We start from the raw sequence: 20,672 nt of genomic DNA, 5'->3' as shown, positions 1-20,672 counted from the left end.
CACCCTGTTGTTCTTAACCTCCATACTCCACTAGCATCCGTTCCTACTGAAAGCACATTTTTTCACTGTTATTCATCTGTGCTGCGCACGCTTTGGTACAGGCACACCTCAGAGATATTGCGGGGTTGGTTCTAGACCGTTACAAAAAAGCGAGTATCACGATAAAGCAAGTCACGTGAATACTCTGGTCCCAGTGCATATAAAAGTTATGTTCATACTCTAATGCAGTTTATTAAATGTGCAATAGCATTGCGTCTAAAGAACGATATACGTACCTTAATTTAAAAATACTTTATTCCAAGAAATGCTCACCATCACGAGCCTTCAGCAAGTTCTAATATTTCGTAATAGTAACATCAAAGATCACTGACCACAGGTCACCATAACACATATAACAGTAATGAAAATGTTCGGAAAATTCCAAGAATTACCAAAATGTGGCACAGAGACAGGAAGTGAACAAATGCTGTCGGAAAAATGGCGCCCACAGACTTGCTGGATGCAGGGTTGCCACAAACCTTAAATTTGAAAAAAACACAAAGTGCAATAAACCAATGTACAATAAAACGAGGTGTGTCTGAATTCCAGCTGATAAGGCTAGCTGAGACCTTTTCAGCCTTCACTTGGGAAGGACAATACATCTGGACATGAATGCCCCAAGGTTTCACTGACATTCCTTCCTCCTTTTCCCAGGCTTAAAGGCTGATGCGGATGCTGTTTCCTGCAGGCTCTACTTTATTACAGTATGTGGATGACTATCTGCTCTGCTCGCCTCCTCAAACCTCTTCACAGGAAGACATCATCCAACTGCTAAAACTTTTGGTTTCAAAGGAGCATTAAAGCCTCCAAGGAAACACTGCAGTTGCTCGAACTCAGGTTCGCTATTTAGGTCACCGGATCTCGGAACAAGGACGCAGTAGGATCCAGGTAGGCTTCATGGCATTCTGAACTTCCCCAAACCTAACAGTAAGCCCCACCGCCAATGGACTCTCATACAAAGCAGCCCTTCCCAACTTCCCTTTTTTCTCTGTAAAGTACTATTGCTTTCCCTGGTCTCTGGACATGGCTATCACAGGCTATATTTGCACACCCTTAACTGCGATTCCTCTGCCATTCCTGAATAAGCTCATTTTGCTGATAAAATAGCCAGCTATTTTTAAGGTTGATAGGTCCATGGATGAAAACTCCCAGAGCCTCTTACTGTGCAACGGGCCCCCGTCCTCTCGCTGACCCCGGCCCCGCCAGGCCCCAGCCCCTCCAGGCTCTGCGGCAGGCACCCGGATCAAATCCACCTGGTGGCGGAGGGCGGGGTCGAGACCTGGGGTCTGGGGCGCAGAGGCACCCCGCCGACATGGCGGAGCGGTGGCACACCTGCCCGGTGTCAGCGCCAGCCCGAGAAGGCCCGGCCCATCCCACGGCCCACAGGCCCTGGGGAAGCCGCGCGGGGCCGCAATGACAGGGAAATCCCCGGGGAACCGGCTCGAGCGGAAACCCCACCGGCTGCGCAGCCACACCAGCGAGATGTGCGCAGGAGCGAGCAGGGTGGGCGTGACGTCACCGCGCACGCACGGAGGCGCGCCATGGGATGTAAGCCCGCACGCAGGAGCAGCGACGGCGGGCGCAGGCGCAGCGACGGCGGGCGCAGGCGCAATGGGACTCCGAGGGCGCGGCAAAGGCGCATTGGCTCAGAGCGATGGGCGGGGAGTCGACGGCGCCGCGATGGCCGCCTACCGGCGTCGGACCTGCCGGCCTCACTGCCCAGCTCGGAGCCGGGCCTCTTGACGACGCCAGAGGGCGAAGCTCCCCGGCCCGCTGCCGCTGTCATGTATCCGCCGCCGCCGCTGCCGCCGCGTCGGGACTTCATCTCGGTGACGCTGAGCCCCGGCCGGAGCTACGACGGCGGCCAGGGCCTGAGGCGGCGCTCGTTCTGGCGGGTGAGGGGCGGCCTGGGGGCCTCCCCGGGGCGAGCGCGCGAACGCGGCTCCCGGGGTCTCGGGCTGCAGGGCCGAGGCGAGGCCGGCGGAGCCTGAGCCAGCACGCGCGGGCTGCCGGTCTTTCCCCGCTGTCCCCGTGGCAGCCAGAAACGGTCTCCGCGTGGGTTTGCATTCTCCTCGAACGCGGGCCCGCGCGGTGTGTCGTCTGCAGCAGGATCACCCCAGCCTGCGGCCCCTGCCCAGAGGCAGCTTCCTCCGGTTCAAAAGCAGCAGAGCCCACGCTGGGCTCCGGAATTCCTCGTCGCCCCCACGGAGTGTGTCACAGTGGGAGAGATTTCCAGCTGTGCTCTTGTCAGTAAAAAGTGTCATTGTCTCTCTCTCTCAGAAATGGAAGCAGCTGTCGAGGTTACAGCGGAACGTGGTCCTCTTCCTGCTGGCGTGCCTGATGCTCTGCGGCCTCCTGTCCTACATCAGTGTGGCCGACGAGTGGAAAGGTACCAGCTCCACGATTCCGCTGGGATCCCTGGGGGTTCCTGAGGTCGGACTCAGCGGCAGCAGCGCGCTCTCGCAGCTGCAGGAGGCATAGACTCGACACAGTGGCAGGAAGTCGAAACACAGAGAAGCCTAGAGTGTCCCCAGGCCTCGGCTAGGAGGTGGCTGTTAATTTGAGGTTGTGTGACTGTTCCCCAAATGTCCGCTGTGAGGACCAGCATCTCACCCTCTCTGTCTCGCAGTGAGATTCAGGTCCTGAGGCTGAATGCTGAGTCGGAACGCGTCGCGTGGATTCCTCACACGCGCTACCGGGAGCTGGGAAGGGCCGGGCAGGGTGCCAGTGAGGAGGTGCAGGGTCCCTTCTGAATTGCTCTAGGGTGGCTTCTTTGAGCAGGAAGGCTACAGAGCTGCTGTAGGTTTGCTCCAGTAAATGGCCCGTGTGCCACCTTGTGCCCTTCCCGAAACGGAAATCATAAAGGCAGAGCAATGGGGATGTGGGTGGGGATAAGGACAGAAACGGCCAGGTGCTTTGGAAAAGGTTTGATTCCCTTTGGCCATTCTTGAACTGCTTGAACGGCCCTCTCCGGAGGTCCCACCGCGTCCTTTTACACGGAGTCATAGCTGTGTGGATGCTGTCTCGCGTGCACGTTGAATGTTCTCCGGGCTTTGTGGCGAATTTGAGATAAAGTAGATTCTCTTGCTTAGCCGTGGGTAGCAGGTCGGCAGAAGGGCCGAAGATGAGACCCGCAAATCCACCCGTCTTGCCAGCTCCTCGGAGAGCAGCTGAGAACCCGGAAACCTTCGCGGGGGTGTCACCTCAGGTACTTTGAATGAACTGTACGTGGAGTTGTGACCCGGGCCCGTGCCAGAAGCATTTCGAGACAGTACGTGCTGTTTCAGACAGTCTGGGAAGGGTTCTGTTTCTTACCGTTTGTTTGAGGTTTTAACCTCACACTCCTTGCTCTGGGCTGGTTGGATGAAGGAGACGGGGCAAAGGAAGAGGGCCATTCTGTCCCTCGTCTTCTTTGTGCATCTGCTGTGCCGGATCCTTGGTAGGTGTGAGACCCATCCCTTTTCTCTGGGAGCTACTGGCGGGGGACACGCAGGTGGGCACTCCGCTCTGGACCTGCCCAGACCGAGTTGCTGGGGGCCCGAGCGTCAGTCGGGGCCTGGGAGAGAGGTTTGGGAGTACGCAGGTGCGTGGTGCCTGCTGTCCAGAAAGGGGAAGTAGGGGCGAGGCCTAGCCCTGGGGCGCCTTCCGGCGGGGGGAGGTGGGGCGGGGGGAGGACGTGGAGACTAGAGGGCAGTCTGGGCAGCCAGAGAGCCAGGGAAAGTCCCCCGCAAAGGGCGGTGGCTCCGGGGGGGATGGCCTTGGAGAACCCAGGGCGCTCTGCACCTGGGGACACCCTGCACTGCGGGTGCGCCGAGGGCCCCCCAGGGAGAGGATCCTGGGACAGGTGCTGGCCTCACACCCCTGCAGGGCTGCCCCGGGGAGACACAGGCAGCCGTTCTCCCCGTGTCTCACTGGAGGGTCTGTGGGTAGAAGAGGGAATTTCTCCTCTGGAGCCGCGAGCATTCTTCCTGCCGCTTCTGTGGCTGCTCTCCTGCCTACTGACCTTCACAGTCCTGTGAAAGCAGAATGCGGCACATTTCCCCACTTCAGCGTCCACAACCCCGTCTCTGGTGTCTAGGAGGGGCTGGACGTGAGGGGCTGAACACCCGTGTCTCCCCTGGCACAAGTCCTGGGGCCGCTCGGACCTTCTCTCCCGCTCAGACGCCAGCCCTCGTCCCCAGGACCTGTTTGAGCAACGATGCATCCTGTTTCGGCCACACCCGCGCTCTTGACCAGGGGGGCCCAGCTGGGTGGGGTTTGAATCCCTGGAAGGAGAATGCTTTCCGGGATCTGCCAGCAAGGTTTCCACAGATGCTGAAAAGCAGAGACTTTTGCATTCACAACTCAGCGTCCTTACATCCTGGAGGAGTTGCCATCATGCGCACTGGTCAGGGCTGGCTGGGAGCCAGGAGGGGTGCTGCCCTCCCCGCAGTGCTCTGTCACTGACCGGCCACCTCTGCCATGCCCTTCCGAGGATGAAACTGGGGAGGCCGGGCGCGGGCCTGCAATGGTGTCTGCGGCTCCATCCATGGGGCCGTGCTGGCTCTCACCCTGCCGGCCCTGCTACCCTCAGGGTCTGACACCCGGAAACGTCCCTGCCAGCGGCTTAACCCGCTGTCCAGGGTGGCACTCGCCCGTTGGCAGAGCCTCCAGCCGGGTAGTCAGGGCCAGGAGCTGGCGAGTAAGGGGCTCCTCCCAGAGCTCCCCGCCGTATGAAAAATGAAAACAATTTCCTCTGGGAAATTGCAGCTGCTCCGCCAGTCCACAGTGCTCCCTGCACGGGGCCGGGTCAGACGGGGGCAGCGTCCCAGATGGACGATTGAATCATTTCACGAGTGACTCTCGTCTCTGCTTGTCTGTCCAGAAGCCTCCGAGGCATTTCCGACGGGGACCACCCAACCTGCAGATTAGAGCCCCCGATGGAGACGCCAAGGACAGGAGGCAGGATGAGGCCCAGAGGAGGGCAGAGGCAGCCGGCGAGGCTCGCTGGGAAGACGACGCGCAGGGGAGCCGCGTCAGGTACAGCAGAGATGGACTGAATGGGGACGCAGAGGCCGCCAGGCGGTCTCCGTGGTGTTTCTTTTCCTGGAAAACAGAGAAGCAGCCTGACGCATAGTGCACCTTCTGGTTCCTGTTCCTCGCAGACAGTGTGTGCCCCGTGGGGGGTGGGAGGGCGTGGAGGCCCAGCCTGAGCCCAGCTCGGCTGCGACCTCGACCTCGACTGCGGGGCCTCAGCACCTCTGCCCCTGCCCTGAGCTCTCTCTCTACTCCCGCTGCAGCTGGAGGGGCACAGGGACCGAACCGGAGCAGGGCCCCCAGCTCCCTCCGAGAAAGGCAGAGGCCGCCCCCAGGCCTTCCCCGCAGGCCCTCAGGATGAGGAACAGTCCAGGTAAGGTCCCGCCCGCGCCCTCTCGGGCCTCCCCCGGGCAATCTGAGGGAGGGGGCGTGCGGACACACACAAGAGCGGCGGGGCGGCGGGGGGTTCCTGCCGTCCCAACAAGCGCTGCTCAGCCTTGGACACCCAGGTGCAAGGACGCACGGGTCTCAGCGTCTGGCACCCCTTAGAGCTTTGCTGACGACGTGGGGCTCCTTGGCGGCTGTTGTCCCGTGTCCGGCGCTGCAGCCGCACAGGAACGTGTGTGCGGGAGGCTCGTTTCCTGCCTGTGTCCGGGCAGCCAGGGGCCTTGGGTGCTGCGGTCCTCATGTCGCCCCTTGAGGGCTCAGTCTGTCCTGTTCCCATTCCACGGACAGGAGAACTGAGTCTGGGTCCCCGCTGGGACCCTCTGCTCTCGGTGCTGGAGCCCCCAGGGAGGACAAGAGAGCCCGGAGTGGGGACTCGTGGCCACGCACGTGGGGACACGGGGCGACCGTGTGGGGTTAGAAATGGATGGCAGAGCTGTGGGTGTCGACACTGACGGGACATGTGGTGAAGCTGTGGACACATGTGTTCCCCTGTGCGGTAGCCCCGTGTGTGCACGTGGTCCCCCCGCGTGTGGCGGGAAGCAGCCTCTGGACGCGCCCCGAGGGCGCCCTGGGGAGTGTCGGGGTGGCCTTGGTGGTTCTGCTCCCCGTTTTGTACCCGTTGGAAGTGTCCGCAGCTGATCGGGCAGGACGCGGCACCGCCAGACGAGGAATTTTTGTCCGGGTCACCAGCGCCTGTCACGTTTGATGTCCCCAAACCAGACTGCACATCGCAGCCGTAGTGGTCCCGCGGCCTCCGATCCTTTGCTCTGCGAGTGTTCACTGCCCCCCGGTCCCCGCTGGGCTCTGGTGGAGGCGGATGGGCCCGGGCCAGGCAGCGGGTCCTGCTCAGACCTTCACTGCAGCCCACGGTGGCCCCCGTCTGCCTCCCTCGCCGCGGGGCTGCAGGACAGCTCTGTCCGGGCACCCACGCCCCGCTTCCCTCCTCACAGCTTCGCAGAACGAGCGCCAGAAGGCTGTGGTCGCCGCTTTCCGCCACGCGTGGGCCGGATACCGCAAGTTCGCCTGGGGCCACGACGAGCTGAAGCCCGTGTCCAAGTCCTTCAGCGAGTGGTTCGGCCTCGGCCTCACGCTGATCGACGCCCTGGACACCATGTGGATTTTGGGTCTGAAGAAAGGTATCTGCTCATCCCTAGCATGGGGGGCCGAGCTCTCGTGCGTGACCCTCGGGCCCGAGCGAGCCTGGCCCGGAAGGTGTCCACGCGCCGTGTCCCGCTGGGCTGCGCCTCCCCTCGTCCTGGGCGCCAGGGTGGCCGTGCTGGCCGTGGGCAGTTCCTTCGTCCCCTCACGTCCAGGCGGCCTGGGGATGCTCAGGACAAGCGTCCCCTGCGACCCCTGCCCAGAGCTGAGTGAGGCTGTAGGTGGGCTTCCAGGGGCGTTCCCAGCCCGTGTTTCTGTTGCAGTCAGGCGGGGCCCGGTGGTGGGAGGTGACACGTGATCTGACGGAGCCGCCAGCGCCCCGAATCTCTCCCTAATGTCCTCCTGTGCCGCGCAGATGGGGCTAAGTTGGGATGGTGTGTCTCTAGGTGTTTCTAAACTGGCATTTTAAACACCTGCTTTACGTTTTCTGATTGGGCTGAAGACCGCCTGCCACTCACTCACCCTCGTGGTCCTTTGTAGCGTGGCTGTGATTGTCGCGCACTTGACCTCGTGCTGCATGGCCTTCCCCCAGCTGCACACTGGCTCGATTTTTTTTGCGGGATTGGAAGCCTTCAGGGTACTCTCTTGCACTAGGAAGTGATGTTGAAACCCTGCAGGGGATGCATGTGGCCCCAGAGGGAGCAGTCAGGGAAACGCTTGGACTGTTAATTTGTGCCTGTATCTCTGCTGTTTCACGTGATAGAATTTGAAGAAGCCAGGAAGTGGGTGTCCCAGAAGTTATTATTTCAGAAAAACGTGGACGTCAACCTGTTTGAGAGCACCATCCGTATCCTGGGGGGTCTCCTGAGCGCCTTCCACTTGTCCGGGGATGTCCTCTTTCTGGAAAAGGCCGTGAGTGTCCCGGCACCAGGGCGGCTCACGTCCTGGGGGCCCTGGGGTCTCGAGTGCCGCACAGTCGGTCCTTTGCTCGTGGGATCAGGGCGGGGAGGCCTTGTTCGCAGTCTGCGCTCCCCTCTGTGCGCTCGAGCCTGTTTCCGTGCACGTGCGTGGCTGAAGTGGCCCCGCTGCCCGCAGGCGTGGCCATTCAGAGCTGGTTGAGGCCAGCTCGGTTTCTGCGGCTCTTCAGGGGTGGGGCCACATGAAGCCAGCAAACTCATCTCTCCACTGGATTAGATGGAAACGGGTGACAGGTTAGTGTCATGCCATGGAGACAGGCCGCTCTGGGACAGGAATCATTGACTCGTCGCTGTGTTGTGTATCAGGAGGACTTTGGAAATCGGTTAATGCCTGCGTTCCAAACACCCTCTAAGATCCCGTACTCCGACGTAAACATCGGCACTGGAGTTGCCCACCCACCGCGTTGGACCTCTGACAGCACGGTGGCCGAGGTGACAAGCATTCAGCTGGAGTTCCGAGAGCTCTCTCGTCTCACGGGAGTTAAGAAATTTCAGGTACGGAGGGTCTGTGCTTCCAGCTGGAGCGGGTTTGCAGCGGGGCCGTCTCTGCTTCAGTGGGGCAGGTGCAGGTCTGTGTGGTCATTGATCCTGGGGCCAGAGACCAGTGAGTTTTTGGTTTTGTCCCACGTTTTTCCTGGTGAATCCCATTATCTCGTGACATCAGAGGTGCAGGCATGAAAGGCATTGACTGGAGGGTGAGTCCTCTGCCTGGCCCGACCCCCGTGCAGTCCTGTGTCCTGAGGGTCCTGGCAGTGGACGTCTTGTCGTGTGGCGCTGTTGTCCGGGACTACTGTTGTCCGGGACTCTTCTGAGCCAGCGAGGGCGGCCGGCTCTGTCGTGGCTGCTGCCGTGGGATGTGTGGAGTCACCGGGTTTTGTAGCCAGTTCAGTGCAGATGACACTGGTCGTCCCAGCTGTGGCACCTGGACTGTGCCCACGCACATGTCTGTCCTGGGCGGGCGGCTGGAGCGGTGTTGCTGGCATGGCTCCTGCTGTGTGGTGGGACCAGCAGGTGCACGTGGAACGGAGGGCTGACTTGTGGGTTTTGTTCTTGGCTCTCTGTGTGTTATTGCCTCTAGCAGTGTCTCCTCACCCGCCTTAGGCAGGGCCCCTCCTGTGGACGATGTCTCTGCTTGTGGGCCTTCCTCTAAGGTTGCTTCTATTCCTTCAGCTTTTTTTCTCTCTCTCCTTTTTTTTTAAAGGATGGCATTTTATTTGTTTTATTTTTTTAATTAATTACTTACTTTTGGTTGCGTTGGGTCTTCGTAGCAGTGCATGGGCTTCTTATTGTGGTGGCTTCTCCTGTTGCAGAGCATGGGTTCTAGGCATGCAGGCTTCAGTAGTTGTGGCTGCAGGGCTCAGCAGTTGTGGCTTGCGGGCTCTAGAGCACAGACTCAGTAGGTGTGGCACACGGGCTTAGTTGCTCCACTGCCATGTGGGATCTCCCGGACCAGGGCTCGAACCCGTGTCCCCTGCATCGGCAGGCGGACTCTCAACCACTGCGCCACCAGGGATGCCTTCCCTTTTGCTTTTAATTGAGATTTAGTTTATATATCGAGAAATCCGGTCTTCTGTGTACATTGCGTGTACTCACATGTCTGTGACCGTCATCGTTATGTAATTCCAGAACAATTCCCTCACCCAGATTGAACCCAGCACTGTTTGCCGACCCCCCTTGGCAGCCGCACAGGGCTGGGCTCTGGCATGGGCCCCATTCTGGTCAGTTCGTGTCCCTCCTGCAGTGACTGCAGTCTGGGCGCTGAGTGAGCACGGAGTCCTCAAGGTTGCAGGACGGGTCAGAACCCTTCCTTTCCAAGCGCAGACAGGCTTCATCGTGTGGGCTGACCGCGTGTCTGGACGGTCACCTGCTGAGCTCTGGCCTGTGTCCCACTGGGGATCTTGACAACACGGCTCCTGTCGGGTCCCGTCCTGCACAGAGTCCTCGTGTGTTGTCCAGCCATACTTGTACCTCTTAGTGGGTGTGTGACTGTGTCTCGCTGGATCAACTTTTCTGACAGTCAGTGGTTCGTCTTCTGAGTTTGCGTGTTGGGCTGCTGTGTATCTTCGTGTATAAGTGCGTCATCAGGTCCCTTGCCCATCGGTGGACTGAAGGGGTCGTGTGCACGTTGTCAGGACGCATACACGCGCTACGGTGGCCACTTGCTCCTAAGATGTCCCCCAAGGGTGGGGGCTGAGAACCGTGGCGAGGGCGGGGTCAGCCCTGTGGTCAGGCCCGTCGCGGCGACAGCATCCAGGGAGCACAGCCCGCCCTGCTCACTGCGCTGCCCTCCTGTGCCCCAGGAGGCCGTGGAGGAGGTGACCAGGCACGTGCACTCCCTGCGCGGGAAGAAGGACGGGCTGGTGCCCATGTTCATCAACACCAACAGCGGGCTGTTCACCCACCTGGGCGTGTTCACCCTGGGCGCCAGGGCCGACAGCTACTACGAGTACCTGCTGAAGCAGTGGATCCAGGGTGGGAAGAAGGAGACACAGTGAGGCCCGTTTCTCAGCTCTCGGGGTGGTGGGAACTGGCAGCCGCGCCAGCTGGGGCCGGGCCCCTCCGCGGGGTGGGGTTCTCCTCACAGCCTGTGTGCAGAGCCAGGGCCCGGCTGGCCGCTGGGGTCCACGGCTCGTCAGTGCTGGGCAGCCGGGGTCTTCCTCGGGCCTGTGGCCGCCCCTCTGGCGTCCGCTCCCGTGGCAGGCGACCGGGGCCACCTGGGCCTCCTCGAGCTTAGTGCCCTGACCCTGAAAACGCACGCTTTCCCGGGGAGCAGCCGTAGCTCCTTGTCAAGGTTGGAAAATAGAGATTAACTCTCAAGTCTCAGGCCCAGGGGTGACAGTGACCCAGAATCAGGGGCAGGGGCAGCTCCAGGCCATCACCCACGGGTAAGACGAGGGTGTCACCAACTGGGGAGCCCGCGGGCTGGTTCAGAGAACCGGAGTGAGCGCGTCAGGGCCAGGGGCTCGGCAGAGACTGGTCTCTGGTGGCCCCTTGGGGCTGGTTGGGAGGCACGGGCCCTGGTGAGGGGCGGGGGCAGAAGCCCATGGGGCTGATGCGGGCCTCCACGCGGAGACTGGCGGGGCACCACCCCAGACAGGGCAGCCGCGAGAATGGGGACGGGCGCTCAGGGTCGTGCCCTTTCCCGGAACACGGGCCCCGCTGGTCCGCACAGGCTACTGGAAGACTACCTCGAAGCCGTGGAGGGCATCAGAAAGCACCTGCTGCGCAGGTCTGAACCCGGCCAGCTGACCTTCGTGGGGGAGCTCGCCCACGGCCGCTTCAGCGCCAAGATGGTGAGCCTGGGCTGACGCGGCCGAGTGGGGTCTTGGGGCTCCGCCCTCTGTCCTTGACATCGGATGGCTCTGAGACTCCGGACGTCGGAGGGAACCATGCGATTCTGGCCGCGGAGTGTGAGCCGTCCCGAGTGGACGTGGGCTGCGCAGCCTGGGCTGTCCCGTGACAGGGGGAGCTGAGGTCTGTGTGGTGCCAGGGCCCCTCCCCTGCTCCAAGCCCCGCCTCCCATGCTCCGGGGGACCCCTGCCCCCAGCCCCCCTTCCCCCGCCCTCCTGCAGCTGGTGTTCCATCGGCCGTTTGGGGCAAGAGGTGAGGGAGACCCGGGTCAGCATGGGCTCCCCGGGAGGTGGTGGTCCTTCTAGCAGCTTCTGCCCTGCGCACGTGGGGCCCCGGTGTGTGGCCTGCAGTTCAGTCCCCTGTTGGAGCCCTGCCGGCACTCAGGCCTCTTGGCTCCTGGGAACACGGGAGGCCTGATAACGCTGGACCCGTGTGGAACCCGTGAGGCCGCAGGTCCATGGTGGTGAGGTGACCCTCTGATTCCAGGACCACCTGGTGTGCTTCCTGCCGGGGACGCTAGCTCTGGGTGCCCACCACGGCCTGCCTGCCGACCACATGGAGCTGGCCCAGGCGCTCATGGACACCTGCTACCAGATGAACCGTCAGATGGAGACGGGGCTGAGCCCCGAAATCGTGCACTTCAACCTGCACCCCCAGAGGTCCCATAAGGACGTGCAGGTCAAGGTGAGCCACGCCGGGGCCGGTGCGCGCAGGGGCGCCAGGGCAGGGGCGTGGCGAGGCTCATCGTGAGCCCGCGTCCCTCCGCAGGCCGCCGACAGACACAACCTGCTGCGGCCCGAGACGGTGGAGAGCCTGTTCTACCTGTACCGGCTCACGGGCCAGCGCAAATACCAGGACTGGGGCTGGGAGATCCTGCGCAGCTTCAACGCGCACGCGAGGGTGAGGCTGCCCGCCCCTGGGTCTCATCCCCAGCTCCTCGCCGTCGCCTGCCGCTGGGCTGGGTGGGGGAGGCCCAGGGGGCCAGGGCATCCCTCCTCCCTATCTCGGGGGGCCAGCCTGTGTGGGGCGGGTCCCTGCAGTGGCCCGAGGTGCACAGGGCGTGTCCCTCCTGGGTCGTCTGTGGCCTGGGCGGCACTTGCCCACCCGGAGGTGACTTCTCGGCCGCTGCTCCCCAGGACGGGTGCCGTGACCGCCACCACCCCCGCTGTGCTCAGGCCCCGCCGCCCATCGTATAGCCGGGGCCATGGCTCAGAGAAGGTCTCGCCCTGCACAGGGCCCAGTGCCCAGCCCAGCAGAGCTGAGACTTGGTCTTTGCCCCGTGGCACGTGAGGTGCTGGGTTGTACACCCCTCGGGTGACCTCCGGGCTTTTGCAAGACCTGTACAGGTTCTGGAGGTTGCACTTTCCATCTGGTCACTTGCAGGCTGCTGGCATCCCCCAGGGGGTCCCTGGAGGAACCACGGCTGACCTCCGGGGCGGCCAGTCCCCTTGTGGGCCTTGGTGTCCTCACCGCCCCAGACCCTGCCCTGGGGGGCCTCTAGTCTGCAGCCCTTGAAAGGGCTGAGCCTGCGTCGTGACGCCGTGGCCTTGGCTCTCGTGCAGGTCCCCTCGGGCGGCTACTCTTCCATCAGCAACGTCCAGGACCCGCGCAATCCCCAGCCCAGGGACAAGATGGAGAGCTTCTTTCTGGGGGAGACGCTCAAGTACCTGTACCTGCTCTTCTCCGACGACCCAGACCTGCTCAGCCTGGACACTTACGTGTTCAACACGGAGGCTCACCCCCTGCCCATCTGGGCCCCCTCCTAGGGCGGGACGGCTCCCGAGTGGGTGCTGCCCGGGGGACTGATGAGTCCTGTCATGGAGCGTGCCTGTGGGCAAGACCCTGGCCCTGACCTTGGCTGTGCGGTGTCCTCCCAGCCGGCTGGAAGTGCTCCAGGCCGGGCTGATGACCGAGGCCAGCAGCAGCTGGGCCAGGACGTTTCGGGGCCTCATAGCTGCTTGGGGTGGCCGCTGGGCTTCTGGTGCTCTGCCACGGGTCTGGGCTCCTAGCTTGGTTCTCGTCGGGACACCGTTAGGAACAAGTAGGAATAAATCAGTGCTGTGATTCAGGGAGGTCCCGTCCACCCGGGGAGCCTCTTCCTTCTTCCTGAGAAAATGAATTCGTGACTACATTCCTGAAACCCGAATGCCCTCCTGCTGGCCGTGCAGGGCTTCCTAGGGGTCCTGGGCCACACTGGGTCCCCAGAGCCCATGACGAGATCAGAGACAGGTGCTGCGGGGACAGCCTGGGTACAGCTCAGCCTCGAGGCCTCACAGCCTGTGAACACGCCCCAACCCGGGGGTCTCAGGGGGCATCCGTGACCTCATGGGGATCTGGGCCCCTGGCTGGCTGTGGTGTTTACACGTTGGACTCAGGGATCCTCCCCTTGCCCTTGCAGGGGCTGGGCGGCGCTGGGCCGGCAAGTTCACTGGCTCCCAGGCCAGCCCTGATGGATGGACTTTTCAGTGGAGATAAAAGTACATTTGTTCTAACTGGCACCTGCTGTGTCTTTGTTTCCGGAATCGCAACTGTGAAACGGGGAGGGGCGGCAGGGGCCGTGTTTCGGTCAGGTCTGACGTGTCCAGAGGCCAGCTGTGCCCCTGCCCCCGGGGGAGATTTGGGAGCGTCAGCTTCCCAGGGCAGGTGCTGGCCACAGTGGTGCCCAGGGTGAGAATATGCCTGTGACGGTTGCCGGCGCCAGTGAGCATGGCGGGCCCTACCTGCTCTGCCCACTTCCCTGGCGTGTGGGGTGTCCGCGCCTGGGGCTCCTTCTCAGGGTGCCTGGTCAACCTATTTCATTCCTTCTTTTAAAAAATAAATTTATTTTATTTAATTTTGGCTGCATTGGGTCTTCGTTGCGGTGCGCGGGCTTCTTCTTCTCATTGTGGTGGCTTCTCTTGTTGCAGAGCACGGGCTCTAGGTGCACGGGCTTCAGTAGTTGCGGCACGCAGGCTCTAGAGTGCAGGCTCAGTAGTTGTGGCCCACGGGCTTAGTTGCTCTGCGGCATATGGGATCTTCCCGGACCAGGGCTCGAACCCGTGTCCCCTGCATTGGCAGGCGAATTCCTAACCACTGCACCACCACGGAAGCCCTCACTCCTTTTCTTTAGCCGGCTGCATCCACGCCTTAGGACTGACCCCGGGGTAGCTTTCCAGAGAGAAGCCAGGATCCTGGGCCTCACCTGGCCCTAGCTCCCAGGCCCTGGTGACCCTGCAGGACAGGCCAGGCCCTTCTCTGTGTTGAATGTGAGGAGACTTCATTCTTACCCCTAGAAGCCTCCACACAGGCACCGGACCCAGGGTCAGGCAGGGCCTGGCCTGTTGCTGTGGCCCCTCCTCCGCTCGCACCTTGTGCGCTCACCCGCAGGCAGGGCTGCCGCCCTCCACTTGCCCACGGGCCCTGCAGGCTCCGTGCCCGGCAGGTGCCCAGCAGGTGTGCGGGGCCCGTGTCTCAGTCGGCCTCTTGCCCTGCCTCTCACGGCTGTGGCTGCCTGCCTGGCACGACCTCCCCAGCTGGGGGGGCACGTGATGCTCCCTGTCGCTACCCCCGCCCCCCATACCCCAGCGCAGGAGCCTCTTGGGCAGCGGTGGGTGTGGGACTCGGGACAGCAGGGTTCCCACACGGTGGGGCCTGAGTCCGCTGAGTGAGGCAGACTGCCCCCCGGCCCCGCCCAGGCCTGGCCCCAAGCAGGGGGACTTGGGGGCTGCAGGGCTCCCCAGACGGACGCTACAGTGGTTGGGGACGAAGAGGATGAAGAGGACAGCTGAGAAGGGAGGTGGAGAATCACCGGGGTGGCCTCTCGTGGTGGTGTGGATTGGCCACCGCAGGAAAGGCCGGTATCCCCCGTCACCCAAGACACAGATGGGAGCTGAGGATGCTGCTTTATTTATCAGCGGAGTTTAGGAGGGGGTGTAAGCGTGTTCACTGTGTCCAGGGCCTCAAGACAGGACAGGACGTGGGACAGGACATGCCTGACAGGCCGCCAGTGTTTGTCCGGCCTCTCCCTCGGGCAAGGCCCTGCCCACCCTGGCCGAGCTCCAGGTTCAGGATGTCGGGCCAGGGCTCCTCCCCCGCTTACTCGCCTCAGGCTCCCAGCAAGTCCTCCCTGGTCCTGCTGGGGGAGCACCCCTCAGCCTCGGAGCCCCTGTGCTGTGCCAGCCGCAGCCGCCGCTCACGCCTCGCTGCCTCGACCCACTTGCCGATGAGGGTGGCCTCTAGCCTGCGCGCCTCCACGACAGATGCGGGGTCTTCTGGGTGGGACGCTCTGAGGAGCAGGCGTGGGGGGCACTCAGCAGGGCTGGCAGGCCCCGAGCCTCACACCACCCTAGCCCACGTCCATCCATCGGCCCAGGCCAGGTACTGCACCCCCTCCCCAGGCACGACCGCACCTGAGGTCCAGGTGATGCGCTCCCCCGTGGATGGTGACGGCGAGGACTGACATGCTCAGGTTGCTCTGAATCTGTATCATTGAAGGAGCATCCGTGTCAGGGGTGCAGACTGTGCTCTCGGCCTCAGCCTCGCAGCACAACCTACTGGGAGGCTGCATGTCCCAGCCTGTGGGGTGCAGTTAAAGCAGTAGTTTGAGGTGACTGCATAGACCTGAACGGTCCCATTAGAAATGAAAGGTGAAGACGAATGAGCCAGAAGCCAGGCCGCCATAAGAAGTAGCAAAAGAACCAACAAAGGGAGAGGAGGGAAGAAGGGAGATTGGAACAAAAACCAAGGAGGTGCAGAGCCAAGAGTGCCGGGACCCACACAGGGCAGGGACTTCCTGGCCTGACTCACCCCTCCCCCGGCCCAGGGGTCCAGGTCACCGTTGGAGAAGATGATGTTGCTGGCAGCCGTGAGGTCTGAAACGGACAGAGCAAGCAGTGGTGGGGACCGGGTGGGCCCCCCCCAAGTCTGTGACCCAGGGGCTAGGGAGTGTGGGAAACAGAGGCAGCTCAGTGCAGGGGGAAGGATGCCGCCCCCAACCCTGTCTTGAGCCTCACCGCCTCCCCCAAAGCTGGTCTGCAGCCAGTCCTGCCGGGGCCACACGCCCCACGTGTCCAGGCAGTACTGCTGGCGCAGGGCTTCAGTGAAGGGCAGGTCAGGGAAGATGTCCGACACATTGTTGCTGGAAAACGTCAGGTTGATCTCAGTGCAGGCCTGCCGGACACCCGCACCACCATCAGGCCAGGGGGCCAGGACACCACATGTAGCACCCCATACCTGGCAGTCCCAGGCCCCCAGCTCCCACATACCTGGTAGTCCCAGGCCTTGGCATCAGGGCCCAAGCCGCAGCCCGTGGGGTCGGCACAGACCTGGTACTGCAGGTAGATGTCATAGCAGGGCTCCGTGCCCGAGGAGTTGTACACCAGGCCTGGGGGAGAGGGGTACTGGGGCTGGGTGCCTGGACACCCACCCTGCCCCTTTAGATGGGTCCAGCAGGTGTCAGGGGCTCTGGGGTCCTATGGGCCCAGTGAGGAGTAGATCTGTACTATCAGCTCCTGTCCCGGCTGCTGAGGGCAGCTGGGCAGCCCACCTTGATGTTCTTCCTCCCAGCAGGGTGGGCCAAGGTGGGGTGTGCTGCCCTTTGCACTAGGGACCTCCCAGAAGGCCCTTGGTTCGCGCTCTCCAGGCCGGACCATGAGGGGGATGGCCACTTCCTGCCCCAGGAACCAAGTGCAGGCTTCTGCACTCCCCGCCCCCGTACGGCCCTCATTGCTGCCCGCCCACTCCTCAGCCCACCCGCTCCCCTGCCAACACTGGGCCCCTCACGCTTGACACCAGCCCAGGCAGGTGGGCAGACGCACCGGCCAACGATCGGAGCCCCTTGATCCTCTGGCTCTCACTCAGCAGCCGGTCGCAGCCAACCTGTGGGTGCCAGCAGAGCCCCTCAGCCGGCCACCCCCCTCGAGACCTTCCCTAGTCCCAGGTCCCAGAGTGGGTGCAAGGCCCTGGGGCTGGCCAGCTCTGACCACCCCAGGGCAGCCGGGCCCTTCCCTATCCACAGGACACTGCCCTCCCCGGGTTCCCGCCAGCCAGGGGTGGGTGCCTCGCCTTGACGGGGTTGGCAGGAAGGTGTCCCACGAAGTCGGTAGGGTACGGGTAGTCCATCATGGCCAGCAGGGTGAAGGCATTCCGGGCAAACCTGAAGAGTTGGGTCAGGTCCCCTGGGCCAGAGAGTGGCCAGCAGGTGCCGAACTCTTGGCTGACCGTGTCATAGGCTGCCAGGAGGAGCAGGACAAGGGCCTCTGGAGTCTTCAGGCACACGTGGGGGAGGGGGAATGGGGGGCAGGGAGGCAGGGGGCGGCCTCCTCACCTCCCTGAAGGAACAAGTCCTTGATCTGCCGGAAGGCGTCCCGCACGGCCTGGGCACACTTGGGACTCTGGCCCTCAAAATCCTGGAGGAAGGAAGGGTGTGGCTGCACCCGCAGCCTGGGCTGCTTGGGGGAGGGGTCGGGGGCCGGAGGCTTCACTTACTGCTGAGACGTCCCGAAAGAACTGGTAGGGGTCACCGAGGCCTGCCACCGAGACGACAGGTGCGCTGGCTGCCAGTGCCCCCGCCACGAGGTGGGGGTACTTTATCCTCATGTAGGCGCTGAGCATCCCCCCATAGCTGGGCAGGGGCGCAGGGTTAGCTGGGTGGCTCCCCACGCCACCCTGCAGCAGCCCGCTCCCGCCGGCCCCAGTGCGCCTCCGCAGCGACACCTGCCTCCTCTTTCCTTTCTCAGAGCCCCCCACCCCATGCCTCCAAAGGACCCCAAACTTCTAAGACCCACAGAAATTCTGGCCGGGGCCAGGCTTGCATTTGTTCCGGGAGAGAAAGGAGACAAGGACGCACCTCCCGCCAAAGGCGATGGCGGGGGCGTCCTGGGCCCCAAGTTCCTGCCGAAGCGCCCGGAGCAGCCCCGCGTAGTCGGCCAGGGCCTGCTCCACCGTCAGCAGCTCCGTGTACCCGCGGCACCTGGACCGCTCACCGAACGGGAGAGACTTTCCGTAGTACCGCTGTGGCCAGGAGACCAGGGGTCACTGACCCCGCGCCCCGGTCTGGCCCCCACCCCCACCCCCAGCCCCAGCCGGTACCCACGTGCTCGGCAAAGACGACCAGGGCCCCCTGCTGCGCCGCCAGCTCCAGGATGAACCCCGAGTTGTTGGCGAAGGACCACACGTCCCCCTCGTTGCCCGTGTAGAAGAATACTGGCCCCTCGCCCCTCTTCCAGAACTTCTCTGTCGGATGGAGGCAAGGGGGCGGGTGAGGCGTGGGGTGCCCGTGCTCACCCGACAGCAGGAACCGTCCCCAGGGCGACCTCACCTGACAGCAGGAACCGCTGGCGGAAGGTCTTGTTCGCAAACCTCTCGAAGTTGAAATGGTCCAGGAGCTGCTCGAAGTAGGCCTCCTGAAAGTCAGGGTCCGTGGCTCTGTGGGCTGGAGGGCACAGCGCTCAGCGGGGGGCACCCGGGGGTGCCGGGGGGGGCCCGCGGGCCGCCACTCACCCCCGGCCTCCAGGCTGCGCAGCTGCAGGGCCAGCACCAGGGCCAGGGCCCACGCCGGGGCCGCCTGCGGCGTGGAGCCCATGTTCGCTTTGCCCGCCGGCTCCGGGTCAGGTGGGCGGGGTCGCGTGGCCGGCAGGACGCCCTCACGTGACGGCCTGGGCGGGGCCGTGAGCAGCTCTGCCGTGTCCTGCCGGCGGCCAGCTTCCGGGTCCTCAAGCTTCTGGCGCTCCTGTGTCACCGTGAAGATGGTCGCTGTGGGGGCACAGGCAGTGGGCAGAGGGCTCGAGGGCCCGGTGCTGGGGCGGGGGGCGCGCCTGGCCAGGCACCCGTCCTCTAGCGGCCACTGCTGAGGGCCGGGCGCCGTGCCACGCGCGCACCGGGCGGAAGTGCCGGCCCCGCTGCCCAGCCGCCTCCCGGCCGCACGGCGTTGTCCTGGGTCGGGCCCCCCAGCGGGCAGCCCCAGGGGCGGGCCGCCGTCCAGGGCAGGGCTGGGGAAGGCCGCCTCCTGAGCAGCTGCTCAGAACGAGCCCCGAGAGGGAGGCAGGGAGCCCTAGGAGGATGGCGGTGGGGGCTCCGTCGAGGGGGGTCGGCCGCCGTGGGAGACGAGCCTGTCCTGTCGGAGCAGCAATGAGGGCCCGTGGGGCTGGGCAGGGGCGGGCGAGCGGGGGCCTCGGAGCCCAGGCAGGAGTTTGGGCAGCTGTGGGGGTGGAGAAGGCTAGGAGGCCAAGCCTGGGCTCTGGGACCCCCTCCCCTCCCCATCAGGCCAGCCCCCTCACTGGCTCCGCAGTACCCAGAGGACGGAAGGGCCACCTCTCCCCCGGTGCCAGTGCAGGGCCCGGTGAGGGGCCAGACAGGCCAAGCTGGGCGGCCCGCTCAGCACAGGTGGGGCCGTGCTGACCACGGTCCTGCTGGGGATGTGGGCAGTGAGCCAGGCAGCAGAGGGAAGGGGAGCCACCCGTTCCCACTCCCAGGACTGTCCCCGGCCAGCTCGACCCCCAGGCTCTGCCCAGGCCTGGACTGTCTGGTGCTGGGACGGCCCAGGCTGGGCTGGGGTCCTGGGCTCTGGCCACAGCCGGGAAACCGGGCCAGCTGGCCCATTGGCTTCACCTCACACAGTCCCAGGACTGTTGCAATGGCAGTCAGCATGGTGACAATGGCTGTCCATCACATGACACCACCCTATGGGTGTAGTCACCCTGAGGTCACCCAGTGCCACCCCACAATCATCCCACAGCCCCTGTCCCCATCCCCATGTCCCTGTGTCCCCGTCCCCATGTCCCTATCCCTGTGTCCCTGTGTTCCTCACTTTCCCATGTCCCCATGTGCCCACCCCCGTGTTCCCATGTCCCTATGTCCCCATCCCTGTGGCACCATCCCTGTGACTCCATGTCCCCCACGGCCCCGTGTCCCCATCCCTGTGTGCCCACCCCCATGCCCCCATCCTTGTGTCCCCATGCCCCCTTTTCCGTGTCCCTGTGTGCCCAGGTTCCCATGTTCCCATGTCCCTGTTCCTGGGTCCCCATCCCCGCACCTAGGGATTCCTGTCCTGTGTTGAGAGAGCTACACTTGAAGGCCCCCAACGGCCTCTTCAGGGTGGGGGCAAGGACAAGACACAAGGACTCACAGCCCCTTCCCCTGGATGGCAGCCCCTCCCCAGGCTGCTCTCACTTGCATCTCTTCCTCTATCAGCTCAGGGGCCTGATCCCAACACCCCCGCCACAGACCCACCACGTTCTCCCCTCCCAACCCTCCAGGCAGCTCCTCCATGCCTGGGGTGGAACTGAAAAGGCCCAGAGAGGTGCATTCTGAGACTGTCCTGCCACACCTGGTGACCCTGAACACACGGGTATGTCTGGGGGTCCAGGGCCCTTCCCCCAACTGCCCGGGGCCACTGACTTTGGGGACAAAGCTGGGGCCTGAGTCCCCCTCCACAGCCCACAGATTTGGGGAGCCAGGCCCAGTCCCTCATCACAACCTACTCTGCCCTTTTCAGACCTCAAAGCTGCCAGGAACCAAGGGTGGGGAGGGGGGATGGATGGGAGGTACCAAAGTAGGTCCCAGGGCTCTCAGCTCTGGCCCATTAAGTTATACACTTTCAACCACATTTAAATGCATTGGCTTTTTTCCCCCCCCAAACACAAATAATCTTTTACTTACTAACTTACTTATTTATTTATTTGGCTGCGCTGGGTCTTAGTTGCAGCCTATGGGATCTTTAGTTGCGGCATGTGGGATCTAGTTCTCTGATTAGGGATAGAATCTGGG

At 63.2% G+C, this 20,672-nt stretch overlaps 2 protein-coding genes across 2 annotated transcripts; one reads left to right on the top strand and one right to left on the bottom strand.

Annotated features, from left to right (window-relative positions):
• The first annotated feature begins 1,705 nt into the window (after window positions 1-1,705).
• On the top strand, window positions 1,706-13,721 carry MAN1B1 (mannosidase alpha class 1B member 1). Its single transcript, XM_082842908.1, has 13 exons — window positions 1,706-1,934; window positions 2,320-2,428; window positions 3,132-3,247; window positions 4,904-5,058; window positions 5,319-5,428; window positions 6,453-6,638; window positions 7,364-7,512; window positions 7,884-8,072; window positions 9,878-10,068; window positions 10,750-10,870; window positions 11,415-11,612; window positions 11,697-11,828; window positions 12,491-13,721. The coding sequence occupies exons 1-13, from the start codon at window positions 1,824-1,826 to the stop codon at window positions 12,692-12,694; spliced, it is 1,971 nt and encodes a 656-aa protein (XP_082699034.1). The 5' UTR covers window positions 1,706-1,823; the 3' UTR covers window positions 12,695-13,721.
• A 1,102-nt stretch (window positions 13,722-14,823) lies between these two features.
• On the bottom strand, window positions 14,824-18,501 carry DPP7 (dipeptidyl peptidase 7). Its single transcript, XM_082842926.1, has 13 exons — window positions 18,408-18,501; window positions 18,226-18,339; window positions 18,001-18,140; window positions 17,755-17,918; window positions 17,394-17,529; window positions 17,233-17,314; window positions 16,971-17,137; window positions 16,724-16,784; window positions 16,172-16,290; window positions 15,920-16,076; window positions 15,714-15,778; window positions 15,317-15,387; window positions 14,824-15,192 (listed from the first exon to the last, which is right to left on the bottom strand). The coding sequence occupies exons 1-13, from the start codon at window positions 18,487-18,489 to the stop codon at window positions 15,012-15,014; spliced, it is 1,539 nt and encodes a 512-aa protein (XP_082699052.1). The 5' UTR covers window positions 18,490-18,501; the 3' UTR covers window positions 14,824-15,011.
• Between the last annotated feature and the right edge of the window lie 2,171 nt (window positions 18,502-20,672).

Source organism: Leucopleurus acutus (assembly GCF_964270905.1).
Source record: "Leucopleurus acutus genome assembly, chromosome: 7".
NCBI lineage: Eukaryota > Metazoa > Chordata > Mammalia > Artiodactyla > Delphinidae > Leucopleurus > Leucopleurus acutus.
The sequence above is the reverse complement of the archived record's forward strand: the minus strand, read 5'-3'. Positions and strand labels throughout refer to the sequence as shown.

Excerpts from the sequence above, each read along its gene's own strand:
- DPP7 (XM_082842926.1), bottom strand. The coding sequence starts at position 18,489 with ATGGGCTCCACGCCGCAGGCGGCCCCGGCGTGGGCCCTGGCCCTGGTG. Across the intron at positions 17,530-17,754 it reads GCCATCGCCTTTGGCGGGAG|CTATGGGGGGATGCTCAGCG; the intron begins GTGCGTCCTTGT and ends GCCCCTGCCCAG. Across the intron at positions 17,138-17,232 it reads GGACTTGTTCCTTCAGGGAG|CCTATGACACGGTCAGCCAA; the intron begins GTGAGGAGGCCG and ends TCCTCCTGGCAG.
- MAN1B1 (XM_082842908.1), top strand. The coding sequence starts at position 1,824 with ATGTATCCGCCGCCGCCGCTGCCGCCGCGTCGGGACTTCATCTCGGTG. Across the intron at positions 7,513-7,883 it reads TCCTCTTTCTGGAAAAGGCC|GAGGACTTTGGAAATCGGTT; the intron begins GTGAGTGTCCCG and ends GTTGTGTATCAG. Across the intron at positions 11,613-11,696 it reads ATAAGGACGTGCAGGTCAAG|GCCGCCGACAGACACAACCT; the intron begins GTGAGCCACGCC and ends GTCCCTCCGCAG.